The sequence below is a fragment of the Cavia porcellus genome, unplaced genomic scaffold (assembly GCF_034190915.1).
Source record: "Cavia porcellus strain 051 isolate PalLab524CR breed Dunkin Hartley unplaced genomic scaffold, mCavPor4.1 scaffold_28, whole genome shotgun sequence".
Taxonomy (NCBI): Eukaryota; Metazoa; Chordata; class Mammalia; order Rodentia; family Caviidae; genus Cavia; species Cavia porcellus.
In genome coordinates, this window is record NW_026947511.1 from 48,242,670 (window position 1) to 48,257,521 (window position 14,852).

General features: G+C 39.7%; 1 protein-coding gene across 2 annotated transcripts; it reads left to right on the forward strand.

The window, feature by feature from the left end:
- Positions 1–1,256: 1,256 nt before the first annotated feature.
- Positions 1,257–11,640, forward strand: LOC134473740 (HLA class II histocompatibility antigen, DR beta 3 chain-like). 2 transcript variants are annotated; one of them, XM_063239102.1, is made up of 3 exons: positions 1,257–1,647; positions 7,608–7,718; positions 8,495–11,640. In XM_063239102.1, exons 1-3 carry the CDS (start codon positions 1,476–1,478, stop codon positions 8,506–8,508), a joined length of 297 nt encoding a protein of 98 aa, XP_063095172.1. In that variant the 5' UTR covers positions 1,257–1,475; the 3' UTR covers positions 8,509–11,640. The 2 variants fall into 2 exon arrangements, 1 of the variants encoding a protein (XP_063095172.1); XR_010044155.1 differs by lacking the exon at positions 1,257–1,647 and adding an exon at positions 5,157–5,929.
- The last annotated feature ends 3,212 nt before the right edge of the window (positions 11,641–14,852 follow it).

A 14,852-nucleotide genomic window follows, 5' to 3' on the forward strand; every position in this document is an offset into this window, starting at 1 on the left:
TCTCGGTCATCTCGACTTGGGGAAGACACAGCAGTCCCATGACTCCAGATCTACCGAGATGGGTGAGGTGATGAGGGCTCACTGCAATTTCCTTATGACCTGGCCTTTCCGTCCAGTGATGGGCAGCACATGCCAGCAGCATTCAGTGTATTGTTAAAAATTACACCTGGTACAGGCAGTATGGAAATCTCCTGAGCTGCTTCAGAATATGAGCAGTAGTGTTTAGTTTATTTCATTGGTTCATTTTAGCTATACACAATAATCACACTCATCATAGGGAATTTGTACCTGTACTGGGTACATCTTTGTTTATTCCTTCCCTCTTCCCTCCCTTCAACCCCTCTTTCTTTCATATCTCCAAATCTTTGTTTCCATATTTTCTTCTAAATTCTCTCTCTTTTTTTCTCTTGGTTTCCCCTTCTCTGCTTCTTGTTACCTTAGTGCATGGCACATGCATGTTTAAATATCACAATGTTTCTCTGCTGTAAGAAACTGAAAGTATAAATAAGGATCGAAATGTACGATACATGTTAAGAAATTTAAAATATATGAACATTAATGATTTATTGGACCTGGGTGATTGTTTTGTTTTATCTCCTTTACTCTGTTCAGCAGCTTTCCAACTCCTTAAAATCCAAAATCCTGGCATGAGCTAAAGGCTGGTTCCCTATGACACATGCCCTAATCTTCACCCCTCATCTCCACTCCTGTCCCCTCACTCTGGGTGTCCATCCCTGTTGTCCTCTGAGCCTTGTGCACATGGCACCACCTTTACCTTCCCCACAGCACAGGCCTGGCCACACTGTTCCTCCAGCTCCTTGGAACTGACCCTTCCCTGCCCTATCCACAGTCTCCTCACAGCCCCTCCCTGCTGTCACTTAGACCCTCCCTGTTCTTCCCTGGGAAAAGAGGCCACAATTCTGCCCTCTCTCAACCTTGCAGGGTCCCCATGTCCCTCCTTCTCCCCTCACCAGTGCAAACCCCCAGCTGTCTGATTTTTTGCCTTTGGGTTTGCAGGGTCAGTGTGGGCCTGGCAGGGTCAGCAGGAAGGAGCCTGTGCAGCATGGAGGAGAGGGTCCTATGCAGGGCAGGGAGAAGCTCTCTAGGCTGAGAGAGGGCAGGGAGTGTCCTTGGAGGAGTCTTGGAGCTGAAGGGGTTGAGGGGAGGGCCAAGGGTTAAACGTCTGACCTCTGAGCCTGGGACCGGACCATCAGGTTAGGGCTGTTTTGGGGATCAGTTCTGGTAGGAGTTGTGTCCTTCCCTGTCAGTTTCCTGGTCCCAGGGTAGGTGAAGGGTGAATCCTTGCATTCTGTTGTGTGTGTGGCTGGCAGTGTCCTCCTGGGAGGAGGCCCTTGAACAGGTCACTCCTTTTCACAGCACGCTTCTTGGAGTATATTAGAGCAGAATGTCACTTCTCCAATGGGACGGATCAGGTGAGATTTCTGGAGCGACACATCTACAACCCGGAGGAGTTCATGAACTTTGACAGCAAGGTGGGCCAATACCACGCTGTGACCCAGCTGGGGCAGCCAGAAGTTGAGTACTGGAACAGCCAGAAGGATCTCCTGGAGCAGAAGCTTGGCCAGGTGGATGCTTACTGCAGACACAACTATGAGGGTGCTGAGATGTTCATGGAGCAGCAGAGAGGTGAGTGTGAGGGCCTGGACAGCCAGGGAGAAGGAAGGAGGGAGGGAGGGAGACAGAGAGAGACAGAGCTGGAGTGAGGGAGAGAGATTCCCTGTTTTGAGTGTGTAGGACTGTGAGCTAACCAATGGTAGGAGGTACAGTGAGAATCTATGGCCTTTGAGGATCTGTGTAATTTTGATAAGTGTATGTATGTGTGTGTGAGAGAGAGAGAGAGAGAAAGAGAGAGAGACAGAGAGACAGAGAGAGCACACTGTGCTTGTCCAGTACCCTTGATGCTGACCCTAAACTGGACAGGTCAGGGCTGTGACCACTGGACGGGCTGAGAAGAGGGGGAAGAAGGAGGCGAAGGTAAAGGGGAGAGGAATTTGGATGGTGTGGGGGGAGCTTTTGTGCCAGACTTATGTTTAAAGGAGCAGGGATTGGGGGGCTGAGACTCACAGCATGCACAGGCAGTGTGGGCCTCCCTGGTTGGGGTGGGGAGCAGGGAGCACAGGGGTGTCAGCAGCTGGGGTGCTGTGAGGAGGCTGCTCATACCCTGCCCTTGGCTTGCAGCCTTCTCTATGGTGAAGCCCAGGAAGTACAAGTGCCCTGAATGTGCCCAGCATTTCAGGGGCAGGGGTGTCAGTTTAGTGTGGAGGGAGGAGGGACCAGGCGCCTGGACCTTTTCCAAGGCTTCTCCTGGGTCTCAGTTTCCTGCTGTTTTTGTTTTGTTTCATTACTTGTCTGGTGTACAGACCTTTACATTGTGAAGAGATGGTGATCCTGGCTTTTGATCAGAGTTGTGTTACTTTACACACTAATGTTACTATTTTTATAAACTAATAACATTGAGATGGTTGTGTATTATGTTTTTCTGTGGTTGTAAATGAGAGTGAATCCAAATTATGAGACTTTGAAAGTATTGAATAATTCAGTTTTCTCTTGTTGATTGGGGGCTGCGATTTTGTTCCTTGATCACTGGAATCTGAAAAACTATTCAAATATGTTATGCAAAATTATATAATATTTGTATGTAACTTACATATATTCTCCTATATATTTCAAATGATATCTAAATTACTTAAAATATCTAAGTGTGTACATGCCATCTACTTAGTTCTTATATTGTTTGGGGACAAATGACAAGAATACAGTGAGTATGGTCAGTACAAATCTATAGTATGCAATACTACTTCTACAGCAATGGAGCAATTCTCCAAAGGTAAACCCTTGTAAATAGAGGCCCATTGTGGCCTAAAAATTAAATATTTAATTTTTACTGTAATTTTTATGATGTATAAAGTTTGTGAACATTTTTACACACCTCTTAGAGAATACAAATATTTTAAAAATTATCTCTTCCTCTTCTCTATAGCCCTACCCTTTTCTAAGTGATTTTATGGATATTTTATGCTTAAGTATTATTTCTGCCTTCTTCTTTTACTCACCATTTATACCATTTTCTGGATCACATTTTGTTTCTGTTTAATTCAATTTACGTTAAGATCAGAAACATTTTATTTAATAAAGTACGAAGTACCACTGTTGCTAAGGATTTGCTCACAATCTTTTTTTTTAAATATAAAATGAAAAAAAAAGCAAAACAGAAAAAAGTGTAAAAACAATACAGAATTTCAAAAAAATAAACCGTAAGAAATCACTAGTTGATAAATTACATATTGTTCTCCTAGAAACAGTTGTTCAAGATACAAAATTAAAGCATGCAAAGCATTCAAACAGTGAGACTGCAAAGAGTTCTGTTCAACCATACAACCAAAACTTAGCAATATGGTTATCAGTCCTACATATATAAACATACACGCAGCTACGTCGTTTAGAGCAGTTTCTTATCCTCTCTTTTTTACAATAGCAATGACACATCTTAGGTTTTATTACTCCTACATTTCTTATTACTTTTTACAATAGAGGCACAAAGTGATACTGATAAACATGATTCTTATTTATTTGACTTATGAGGATAGTCTCAAGTTGTTTCATTTACCTATGAAGGCCTCAAGATCATCCTTTTTGTAGCTGAGTAATATTCCATTGTATAGAAATACCACAATCTTTTTCATCCACTCTGTGATTGATGGGCATTTTGGTTGTTTCCAAGATTTAGCTATTATAAATTGTGCTGCTATGAACATGGGTGCACATATATCACTGCAACATGACCTTTTCATTTTTTCTGGGAAAATACCCAGGAGGGAAATAGGTGGATTGAATAGAACTTCCAATCCTAGTCTCCTGAGAAATCTCCATACTGATTTCCATAGTGGCTGCACCAGTCTACACTCCCACCAACAGTGGAGGAGTGCTCCCCACCGCCCCACAGCCTCGCCAGCATTTGTTATCAGTTGATTTCTTGATGACAACTATTCTTTCCATAATGAGATGAAATCTCAATGCTGTTTTAATTTGCATTTCTCAAAGGACCAGTGATGGTGAACATCTCTTCATGTATTTATTTGCCACTTGTATATCTTCATGTGAGAAATGTGTGTTCATCTCTGATGCCCATTTGGGGAGAGGGTCATGGAATTTGGGGGACTTGATGTTTCTCAACTCTTTATATGTTCTGGATATATATCCTTTGTTTGAGTGGTTGCTGGCTAAAATTCTTTCCCATTTTGTGGGTTTTCTCTTCACTCTGTTGGTGATTTCTTTTGATATGCAAAAACTTTTCAATAATATGGGATGTGAGTTGTTGATTCTTTGAAATGTTTCCTGTGCAGTTTTCATTTTGTTCATGGATTCTCTGCTTACCCCTATGTCTCCAAGACTTCTACCTACCTTGTCCCATTAGATTTAGTGTTTCTGTTTTAACATTTAGATTTTGATCCACTTGGACTTTAGTTTTGTGCATGGTAATAGGCATGGGTCTAGTTTCAGTTTTAGGTATGTGGAGAGCTAATTTTTCCAAAACCATTTGTTAAAGAGGCTATCCTTCTTCCAGTGAACATGGCTGGGTGTCTTTGTAGTTGTGTTTACATCATCTAATCCATTCCATTGATCGTGAGGTCTATTTCTTTGCCAGTAGCATGCTGATTTTATCACTGTGACATTGCAGTGTAGTATTAAGTCAGGAATTGAGATGCCTCCTGCCTTTCCTTTGTTGCCTAGAATTGCTTGGCTAATCTAGGTTTCTTCTGCTTCCAAATGAATTTTAGGTGTGTTTTCTCTTCATCTTGGAGGTATGTTCATGGTATTGACTAGCTAGCAATCTTACATCTGTCACTTTCTGGTATTGTGAAGATGTTCTCTTTTTGGGGAATGCATTTTTTTTTTTTAGTTTGGTATTACAGGGCTTGTCTCAAGCATGAAGGACCCATACTAATAAGTCCCAGACACTGTGTTGACCACAAATGTCACCTTAGAAAGAGAAGCAAATGTAACCAAATAGCAACTTTAACAATCAACAGTAGCGTTGTATAAAGGAGAAGCATTCCTCCTCCTCCTGGATCAGGCCTGCAAAGATAGGAATTTTCTAAAGAATTGATTTCTCTTGCTGCTCTCCTTCTGCTCAGGACTCCTGAGTGACCTGGAACTCAGCTCCCAGCCTAGAGAGTCACATGTCTTTGTCCCTGCTTCCCAGTGTGCAGTCCTTGCTGGCCCTGAAGTGTGGCTATGTGGAGAGAGCGCTCCCAGCATTCCATGCTCCATTCCCTTCCTACCCCACTGCTCCTTCCTACTTTTCCATTGCCTCATGACTGTGATTCTCACATAGCAAACAGGAGAATACTGAAGAATGAAAATGAATCAATGGATATGTTCTTAAGGACCTTAAGGAACATTACTTATTTTAACTCTGATGAAACACAACATGGTGAATCAGTATTCTCATCCTTATTACAGATGAAAAGTTGAGTTACAAAGAAGTGCAAAGAATCCTTTTAGGATTAGTCATGGAGAGGGAGAGCCTGAATTTGAACTCAGAAGGTCTGGCTCCTAAATTCACAATTTATTTAATGTTTCATTTGCTTGGGAAAGACAACTAAACACCATATTTAATAAAATGATCAAGTCAAACTACAAAAAATATATTTTTAAAAAATGTTTTGTGACCTTGTTCTGAGGACTGAATTGCAGGTTCTTGATAGAGGGTCCTCTGAGCCTCAGTATACGTGAGGTGCCTATGAGGACCTGGGTCTGTTGTTAGAGAGGTACAGAGAGGCAGAACCAAGAACTGCTCTGCCTTCTAATGGGTTTTTTCTGACTTTTCTCCTGTAGCTGAGCCCAAGTGACCGTGTACTCCACAAAGACCCAGCCCCTGAAGCACCACAGTCTCCTGGTCTGTTCTGTAAGTGGCTTCTACCCAGGACATGTTGAGGTCAGATGGTTCCGGAATGGACAGGAGCAGGAGGCTGGGGTGCTGTCCACAGGCCTGATCCAGAATGGGGACTGGACCTTTCAGACCCTGGTCATGCTGGAAACTGTTCCTCAGAGTGGAGAGGTTTATGCCTGCCAGGTGGAGCACGTGAGCTGAAGCAGCCCTGTCACTGTGGAGTGGAGTGAGTGGGGACCCCTGACCTCATCAGTTCCCTTCCAACCCACAAGGGGTCTCCTCTCACCCCTGAGGGTCAAGTTTTCTCTCTCACTAGAACAATGTTCATTTATTTTCTATTTTTCTTATCTTTGTATTTTCTTATTTTTCTCTTTTCTTATCTCTTTCAGAACCATTCACGGGGAATAAAGGGGTAATTTCTACCAACATGTACACACCTTCAGGACACAATTGTGCCTGTCATAGAGAACAGAAATGTCTGTGTTTTTTACCTTCTCAGGCTATCATTGGTGATTGTCACCCCTTAGTCCTGTGTCAACACTGTGCTTCGGGGTGGGTCTGTGTTTTAGGGGTCATGTTTCCGGGCCTTTATTGTGATCTGTAAAGAGGAGCAATACGGGATCTTCCTGACAGTACAGGAGTCCACCCTCAGCTTTGTCTTTTGTAAACTCTGTCCTCCTATGTAGAGAGCCCTTCCTGGACCTTGTCTTGGTCCCAGAAGTTTATATTTGTAATTCCAAAGGAAATTTATTGAAGTTCTAAGTAGTTGATGCCAATCACTTCCAGTGCAACCCATGGTGAGAGTAAGGACACTAAGACATATTTACATTAGTGGGGAGCCAAGGGTATCCTAAGTTCAGCCTAGATAGTGCTTCACCACAACAAAAGACTTTGCCCAGGGCCCTACATGGATTTCATTAATTCCTTAAGGAGTGTCCTGAGAATGAGCGGCTGTGAGAATGGAGAGGAACTGTATGACTAAGGTAAGCTGGGCTAGCTAGGAGCCTGAAAGCACCTCTGCAATATGCAGAGAGAGGACTATGCAGAAAGACTAATCTGCATGGCACACTTTAATGTTTTGGGGGCCAGTGATTCAGTTCTGATTTACAAACTTTTCTGCCCTGGGAAGAAAAGTGTCTCATCTCCAGGCCAATCTCAGTTGATAGCCATGGAGTCATGGCTGTTTATCCCTCCTCACCCATGTGTGTGGGAGTCATGGGGTGAGGAAACAGTGACTGTCCCTAGCTTCCAAGATTATACATCAGCTCCTCAGTCAGCCCTATTTACACTGTTTATAGTCAATTGAAGGGAAAGGAAATGGGCCTGGACAGCTCTGTATATACCGGTACATGGAAACAGGGTCAGGTTTAGTCAAAATGGAGATAACTGCTCTTTATTCAAGAAGTCCTCCATGTGGTCCTCCACAGTCCTAGATGGCTACTCAGCCTCACTGAGCTACAGACACTGCACACATCCAAGGATATTTCAGTGCTGTGATAGATCAATGAATTCAGTGCATGAGCCTCACGCCAACTCAATGTGAGTTGTAAGTTTCTCTTCCCAAGAATGGCCAATTCTAGATTCTTAATGAGGAACCCTTTCTGTAGTCTTAAAATTCTGAATCTCAGGTCTCAATGAGGGAACTTGGGTTTGGTACTTTTAAAAAATCTCTAACCCTAGTGTTTTTTCTTAGGGGCACAGTCTGGATCTGCACAGAGCAAGATGCTGAGTGGAGTTGGAGGTTTTGTACTGGGTCTGCTGTTTCTTGGGATGGGGCTGTTTATCTACTTCAGGAAGGAGAAAGGTAACATGTCTATAAGTAGTTAAAACTCTCCACATCCTTTACTCAAGACACTGTACTGTTTTCCTGTGGGAATCTTGGTATTTTTGTGTCACTGTATGAAGCCTTTCTTCCCTCAGTTTACATAAAATTTCCTGAGAATTCAGAAATGTATTGTTTATGGAACTTCTTTGGAACAAAGGGTCATGATTTGCAGTGACAAGGGGAAAGTTGAGCATCCTGGACACACTGGTTGAAGAGCAGAGTGTAAAGAAGCAAGAGCACAGGACAGGGATTTATGGGTCAGATGCTTCCTGGGTCACATTCTCTTAGTTTGTGCTTTCTCTGCTCTGGTTAGCAGTAACTGTGCTGTCAGAAATCTCAGGTGGCGGGTATGATACTGGGACTCTGTGATTAGGGACATGTGTGCCTCCATGTATGTAAAATATCTACCTCCTCTCTCTTTTCCAGGACTTTCTGGAGTTCAACCAACAGGTAATGTCCTTGAATCTCCATACACTGATTTGCTTTTCCTATCAGTGTTGGTAGAGATGAGAGGCAGTATGAATTTGCGTGCGAAGTACTGAAAGTTTTGCTCAGGCAGATGCAGTAAACTTTCTTTGTTCTACTTAATAAAACCTTGTGCTCTGCAACAGAACTGGCTCAGGGAAACTTAACAGATTGTTTTTTTTGTTTTGTTTTGTTTTTTGTTTTTGTTTTTCTGCAGTGCTCTTCTGAGAGGGGAGAGAATCTGAATTCAGAATGAGATACGGAAACACTGCTATCCTCTGCCTGTGCAGGGCTCCTGAGCTAAACAGATGGTCTCAGCACTGAAGGAAGTAGCTGAGTCCCTGCTTCTCCATGACTTCTCCACATCATGACAGACTTCCTGGTTGGCTCTGGTTCTCTCGCACACACAGCCTCTCCTGGTGCCCAGGACCACACAGAATGTCATCGTTCATGGCTTCCCCTGCCCTTGGGCCCCACCTGGAAGCCCAGGCACAGACTGTGGGGCCTTCCCTTCATTCCCTCCTGGTCCCTTTCTGATCAGCATTTACCTGCTCAGGGCTTCTGCACTCACTCTGGACAGTGTTGCTTTATTGTTTCTCAAAGGAATGTGGAGTGAAATATCATCTGCTTCCTACAATTTTGAGGACAAAAATACAGAAGAAAACAGGAGGAGGATCTCAAAATGCACTACTGGTTTTCACTGATGCATAAAAAGTGTGTGAGGATATGCATATGTGGAACAGGCTGCATTAACCATTTCACAATGTCTAGAGGTTAAACCATCATATTCTATGAAATAATTGCATGCAATTTTCCCTTCTCATTGAAAACACATTTTAAAATTAGATTGGAATTAGATTGCCAAAATATGTAAAATTGACGTATAATAATTGAAACAAATGATCACAATTATATGATAGGAAACAAGCTTTAAAAACAAATAAATGCCTTTCTCCAAATACTGTATGAGTATTCTTGAAAATTAATTTATTGACATCCAGAGATAGACGTCATTATATGTCAGTACAGATTAGCTATTCAGTACAGCACACTCATTGATTGAGAGTTCTGCTCTTCTGTTCCATTGAAACAAAGAGTCAGTTTTGTAATGCAAGACAAATCAAAATTTAAATAATTCAGAATTTTGGTTAAGAATAAGAATCATTTGAACACAGTTTTTTCGTTCTCCTCTGCAGTTCTCATTTTTAAATAAGTAGACTGTACATTATTATGCTGCTTTTCAATTAGCTCATGAGTTCTTTGTACAAGCTGATTTTCCTGTGTGACTTTCATGGGCTGATATTGAGGTCCATTCTGGTACAATGTGGGTTGCAACTTCATTGTGACTTTTTTTCCCAAGAAGAAGAAATGGTTTATGGCATGTTACATACTAACTCTTTTGTGAAACTATAAGGTAGAATTTAAAACATATGACCAAAATTTCAATCAAGATGCTTTATACTTCACATAGCTGGAAATCCAATCCAAAGTCCTATTTTTCCTTGATTTTCCTAGGGCAGGGAGAAGTTAGATGCAAGTGTGTGTCTCTAGTGCTGCTCACTTCAGCAGGCAGGTGGCTCCTGCAATGATCCCCCAGTTTCATCCCTCTTCCCTTGTCATTCACAGACTGTCCTCAGTCCTGAGACGGCAAAACAAACAACCATGACACATTTAGGTTTTCATATTCAGAGCGTAAATGGCTAGGACGTTGAAAGTCTTTTCTCTTGGGTGCTTCTGTAAGTAGCATCTGCACTTTTCCCTGAGTTCCCAGTCAAGTCACTTCATTCCTAGCAAGGGGCAGAGGATTTTGGTGACAGCTCTGACAAACCTTCCTTCAGCCTGGGACCTGGCCCTGATGCCGTGGGAACCACAGCAGCAATATGGCATCTATTTTGAAAGAAAAAAAAATGGTATGAATGATTCAGGGATAAAAAAAAATTGATAGCATTTTTAATTAATTTCTTGATAAGAATCCTGAATGGTTTTGTGTCTATTTAAAAATATGTATTGAGTATTAAATGCAAGTTCTTAACTATAGTGAACAAAATGCCAAAATATTGCTTGTTTTTGGAAGTATCGTAGTATGTAATTTTACAACACAATTATATTTTCCAAATAGTGTTTTAAAGCAAGTATGAGAATGAAAATGTAGGGGCCAGAATTTAGCTCAGTGGCATGAGCGCCTGCCTGGCACGACCATAGAGCACATCTATTTTAATAAATATGTTTTTTTAATTCTCTGGCTGTTAATTAAATACATACATATAACTCTGGGAAGAATTAAAATTGAAACTCTTTAGAAATACTTTATGATACATGGAGAGTTTCAAATAGTTTTAGAATGTATTAAAAAAAAAGGGTATTTTTTACTGAGGGTATGGGAAGACTGCTCAGAAGACTCCTGAGGTGACACTGCCATCCTTCAGAAGCTTCAGGAACAATCATGACTTTTTTATTTGGGATCTAACAGGAGCCGAGCTAAAGGGGTTGGCTAAAAGACATGCTGAGAACCGATAGGAGGACCCTTTGCACATGCTCAGAAACGCAACAGAGGCGGAACTAAAGGCCCGGGCACAATAACATTACTGACAGCTGATAGCTGGGTCTTCCACACATGCCCAAAGGGCTGGAGGTTTGACTTGGGGGTTTGCCATTTAACACAAAAGGGCACTGTCCAGCAACAGAGGCAGTTCCTACTTGAGGGAAAACCTATCATTACGTGCCACCCAGGAATTCCATACCCTGGAATCATCCACGAAAAATGAAAAACAAACAAAACCAAGACAAGGATCCATGTCACTGTAAAGATGGGGATACAATTCACAAGAGTCAAGTTATAGAGTCACCCAAGTTGCCCATCAGTGGGTAAATGGGTGAATAAAATGTGCAACTTAGACACAGTGGAGATTTATCCAGTGAGAAAGAAACACAAAATCACAGTAGCAGGCAAATATGTGTAACTAATCACGTTAAGAACCACGTTAAGAAAAATAAACCAGACTCACAATGACAAATATTTCATGTTTTCCTCAAAGTGTGGAATCTCAGAAATATCGTAGAGATAACAGAAAGTAGAAAGAGACTATGAAACCATGGAAGGGGATCAGAAGGTGGGAGAACAAGGGTATGAGAGATGAATGTAGATAGGTAGGATCAAAAGTATTTTATATGCATGTATGTAAATGCCACATCGAAACTCCATGTTCTGAATGATAAATACGCTCCAAATACACACACACACACACACACACACACACACACACACACACGGTATGCTAAATTTCAGAGCAGAAATGGGCATAATAGCCAAAAAACTTGAAGCATTCAAAATATCCACCGGCTGGTAAACATTATGTACTAAACTCATACAATTCCATTCCACAATATTTTAATTGAATTCAATAATAAGAAATAAAATGAGCAAAATATCGTGTGCTGCAAGATCACATTTTGGTATTGTGCGTGACATCATGTACAGAAATGGGCATTTGTCCCCTAGTGAAGAACAGCTGGGTCAAATGAAATATTTATTTTTAGTTTTTTGAACTATTGTCACACCAATTTCCATAGCGGTTATTCTAGTTTACATTATCACCAACTATATGTGTATGTTTCTTTTTCCTCACCAGCATTGGTTATTTCAATGTCTTAGATTCTGGATATTTTTAATGATAGCTGAAGTGACATAGTACCACGGGATAGTTTTAGGTTGTATTTCTCTGATGGTCGTGGATGATCAGAATTTTTTCATGTATTTATTGACCATGTTTTACTTCTGAGAAATGTCTATTCCATTTGGTTACCCACTTTTCCCAGCGTTTTTTTATTTTCACATATCTAATTATTTTGAGTATATAAGTTGTCTTAACATTAGTCCTCTGTCCATGAAATAGTAAACACTTTTTCCCATTCGGTAAATTTTACTTTTACTCTGTTAGTTTTTTTTTTGTTTTTTTTTTTTTTTTTTTTTTTTGTTTTTGTTTTGTTTTTTTTTTTTTTTGCAGTGGAGAAAGATACTGATTAATTTGATATAGTACTATTAGTTGCTTGTCAGTATTTTTTCTGCTATTGGCATTCTTTTCAGAAAATCCTTCCTTTGCCTGTGTACTCAAGAGTTTCATGTAATTTACTTCCAGCAAGTCACATGCTTCTATGTTAACATTTAGAACCTGATCTATTTAATTGTAGTGTTATACCCAGTGGGATGTGTGGTCTAGACCCGGTCTTCTGCACACGCATACCAGCTTCCCAGCACCATTTGTTAGGGAGACTACCTCTCCTCCAGCGTATGTTTCTGGCTCGTTTGTCACAGATTGAATGGCTTACTGTGCTTGGAGTTGTTTCAATGCCTTGTCTTCTCTTCTGTTGATCCAGATGCCTGTTTTTGCATCAGTACCAGGCTGCTTAGATCACTGCAGCTTTATAGTAAAAGTTTGAGTCTGAGATTTTGATCCTACCTGATGTGATTTTGTAACCTAAGATTACTTTTGCCATTATGGGGCTTTTCTGACTCCATATAAATTTTAGGATTTTTTTTCTCTTTTGTGACAAATGCAGTTGGTGTTTTGACATGGATTGCATTAGCTTTGCAGATCAGTTTCCAAAGTGCAGCCATTTTGATTATGTTGGTTCTTGCTATGCAGGAACAGGGATTGTTTCCACTTTCTGATCAGCTCCCTCAATTCCTTGTTCAGAGTAACATAATTTTCACTGTAGAGCTCTTTCACTTCCTTAGTTGACACCCAAGAGGTTTATAAATTTTGTGCTGTTGTGAGTGAAATATTTTTCTGATTTTTTTTCAGTGAGTTCATTATTAGCTTATAGAAATGCTGGCTTTTTTCTTGTGATTATATTGTATCTAGCTACACTGAAGAATTTGATGATGAATTTCAGGAGTATTGTTGTGCAGTTTTCTGTGTCCTTTTTGTAGATGATCATGTCATCTGTGAATAATGAAAATTTTATTTTGACCTTTCCTATATGTAGTTTTGAAAATTTCTTTCTCATGCTTCATTTCTCTGACAAGTATTTCAAGAAGTACGTTAAAGCAGTGATCACAATGGACATCCTTGTCTTGTTCCTGATTTCAAAGGGAAAGACCAGAATTTTCCCATTGAAAATTATCTTTGTCGTAGGTTTGTCAAAAATAGACTGAGAAAAGACACTTCTACACATTTTCCCTTCATGGTGTATATTATGAATGACTGTTGGGTTTTGTCAAAGATTTTTCTGAATCTATTGAGATCATCATGTATTTTTGTTATTGGATCTATTGATGTGACAAATTACACATTTTTGATGTGTATATATTGACGGAACCCTGCATCACGTGATGAATCTTAATGATGATGATATATCATCTTTTTGTTAATGTTTTGCACTCAGTTTTCCATTATCTTGTTAAGGGTTTTTAAAATCTGTGTTTATTAGAGAAATTGGTGTTTGTTTGGCTTCTATCTTTGTATTTTTATCTAATTTTCAGATCAAGATAACTTTATCTTCCAAGCATGATTCTAGAAGTACTTCTCTCCCAATGTTAAAATTTTTGAGGAGGACTGCTGTTAGATCTTCCCTGAATAATTTTGTTTGAATTCTACTATAAGTCCATCAGGTCCTGCATTTTTCTTTGTTGCAAGGTTGGAGTTTTTTCTGCTTCAATTTCATAAACTCATATTGAATATCTAAGATTTTTCAGTCTTCTTGATTCAGCTTTATAAGTCCATATTTATCTAGGACTCTATTTCTTCTGAGTTCTCTGAACAGTTGGTGTATTTTTGTGAAGTAGTTGCTAATAATTTTCTGAGTTTTGCCAGTATAAGTTTTGATGTAACTGTTAAGCTTTTTAATTGCATTAGTTCATGTCTTTTGGTTCTTTTTGTTAGATTAGGGAAGGGCTGGTCTGTTTTATTTATTTTCTCAAAGCATCATATTTGCAATTCATTGATTCTTTTTGTTTTAAATTTTCACTTCTTTAATTTCTCATCTGATCTCTAAAATTTTCTTTCTTGTACAAACTCTGGCTTTGGGTTGTTCTTATTTTTCTAAGACATTGACTTACACTGTTAGGTTATACATTTGGGCTCTTATTTTCTGAGGTGGGCATTTACAACTCTAACTTTCCTTCATAGAATGGCTTTATTTGGGCCTCATAAGTTCTGTTATGTTTTTCAGAAATAGACATTCAAATCTTGGAACTTATATCTCCCTCAATTTCCTTCACGGTAAATATTATTCAACTATGTGCTATTTAATTTCCATATGTTTGTGTAATTTCTGTTATTATTAATTTCTAGTTTCATTGCCCTGTGATTTGATAAAATGCATGGTAAATTTCAAATCTTTTGCATTTACTTCATCTTGGTTTATTAGCTAGTAGATGGTATAATGTGGAGAAAGTACCTTCTGTGGCTTATAAGAATATGTATTCTGTTGTTGTTGAATGAATCCCTCTACTTGTCCATTAGTACATTTGGTCAAAGTTGTGTTCAACTCATATTTGTTTCAGGTATTATTTATGATAATGAGGTATTGACATTATTATTATTGGACTGATATATATCTAATTTTTGTGTTCATTTGAATTATGAAATGAGGTGCAATGTGATTTGATACTTACATGTTTAAATTTATTATCTTTCTGTTTTATAG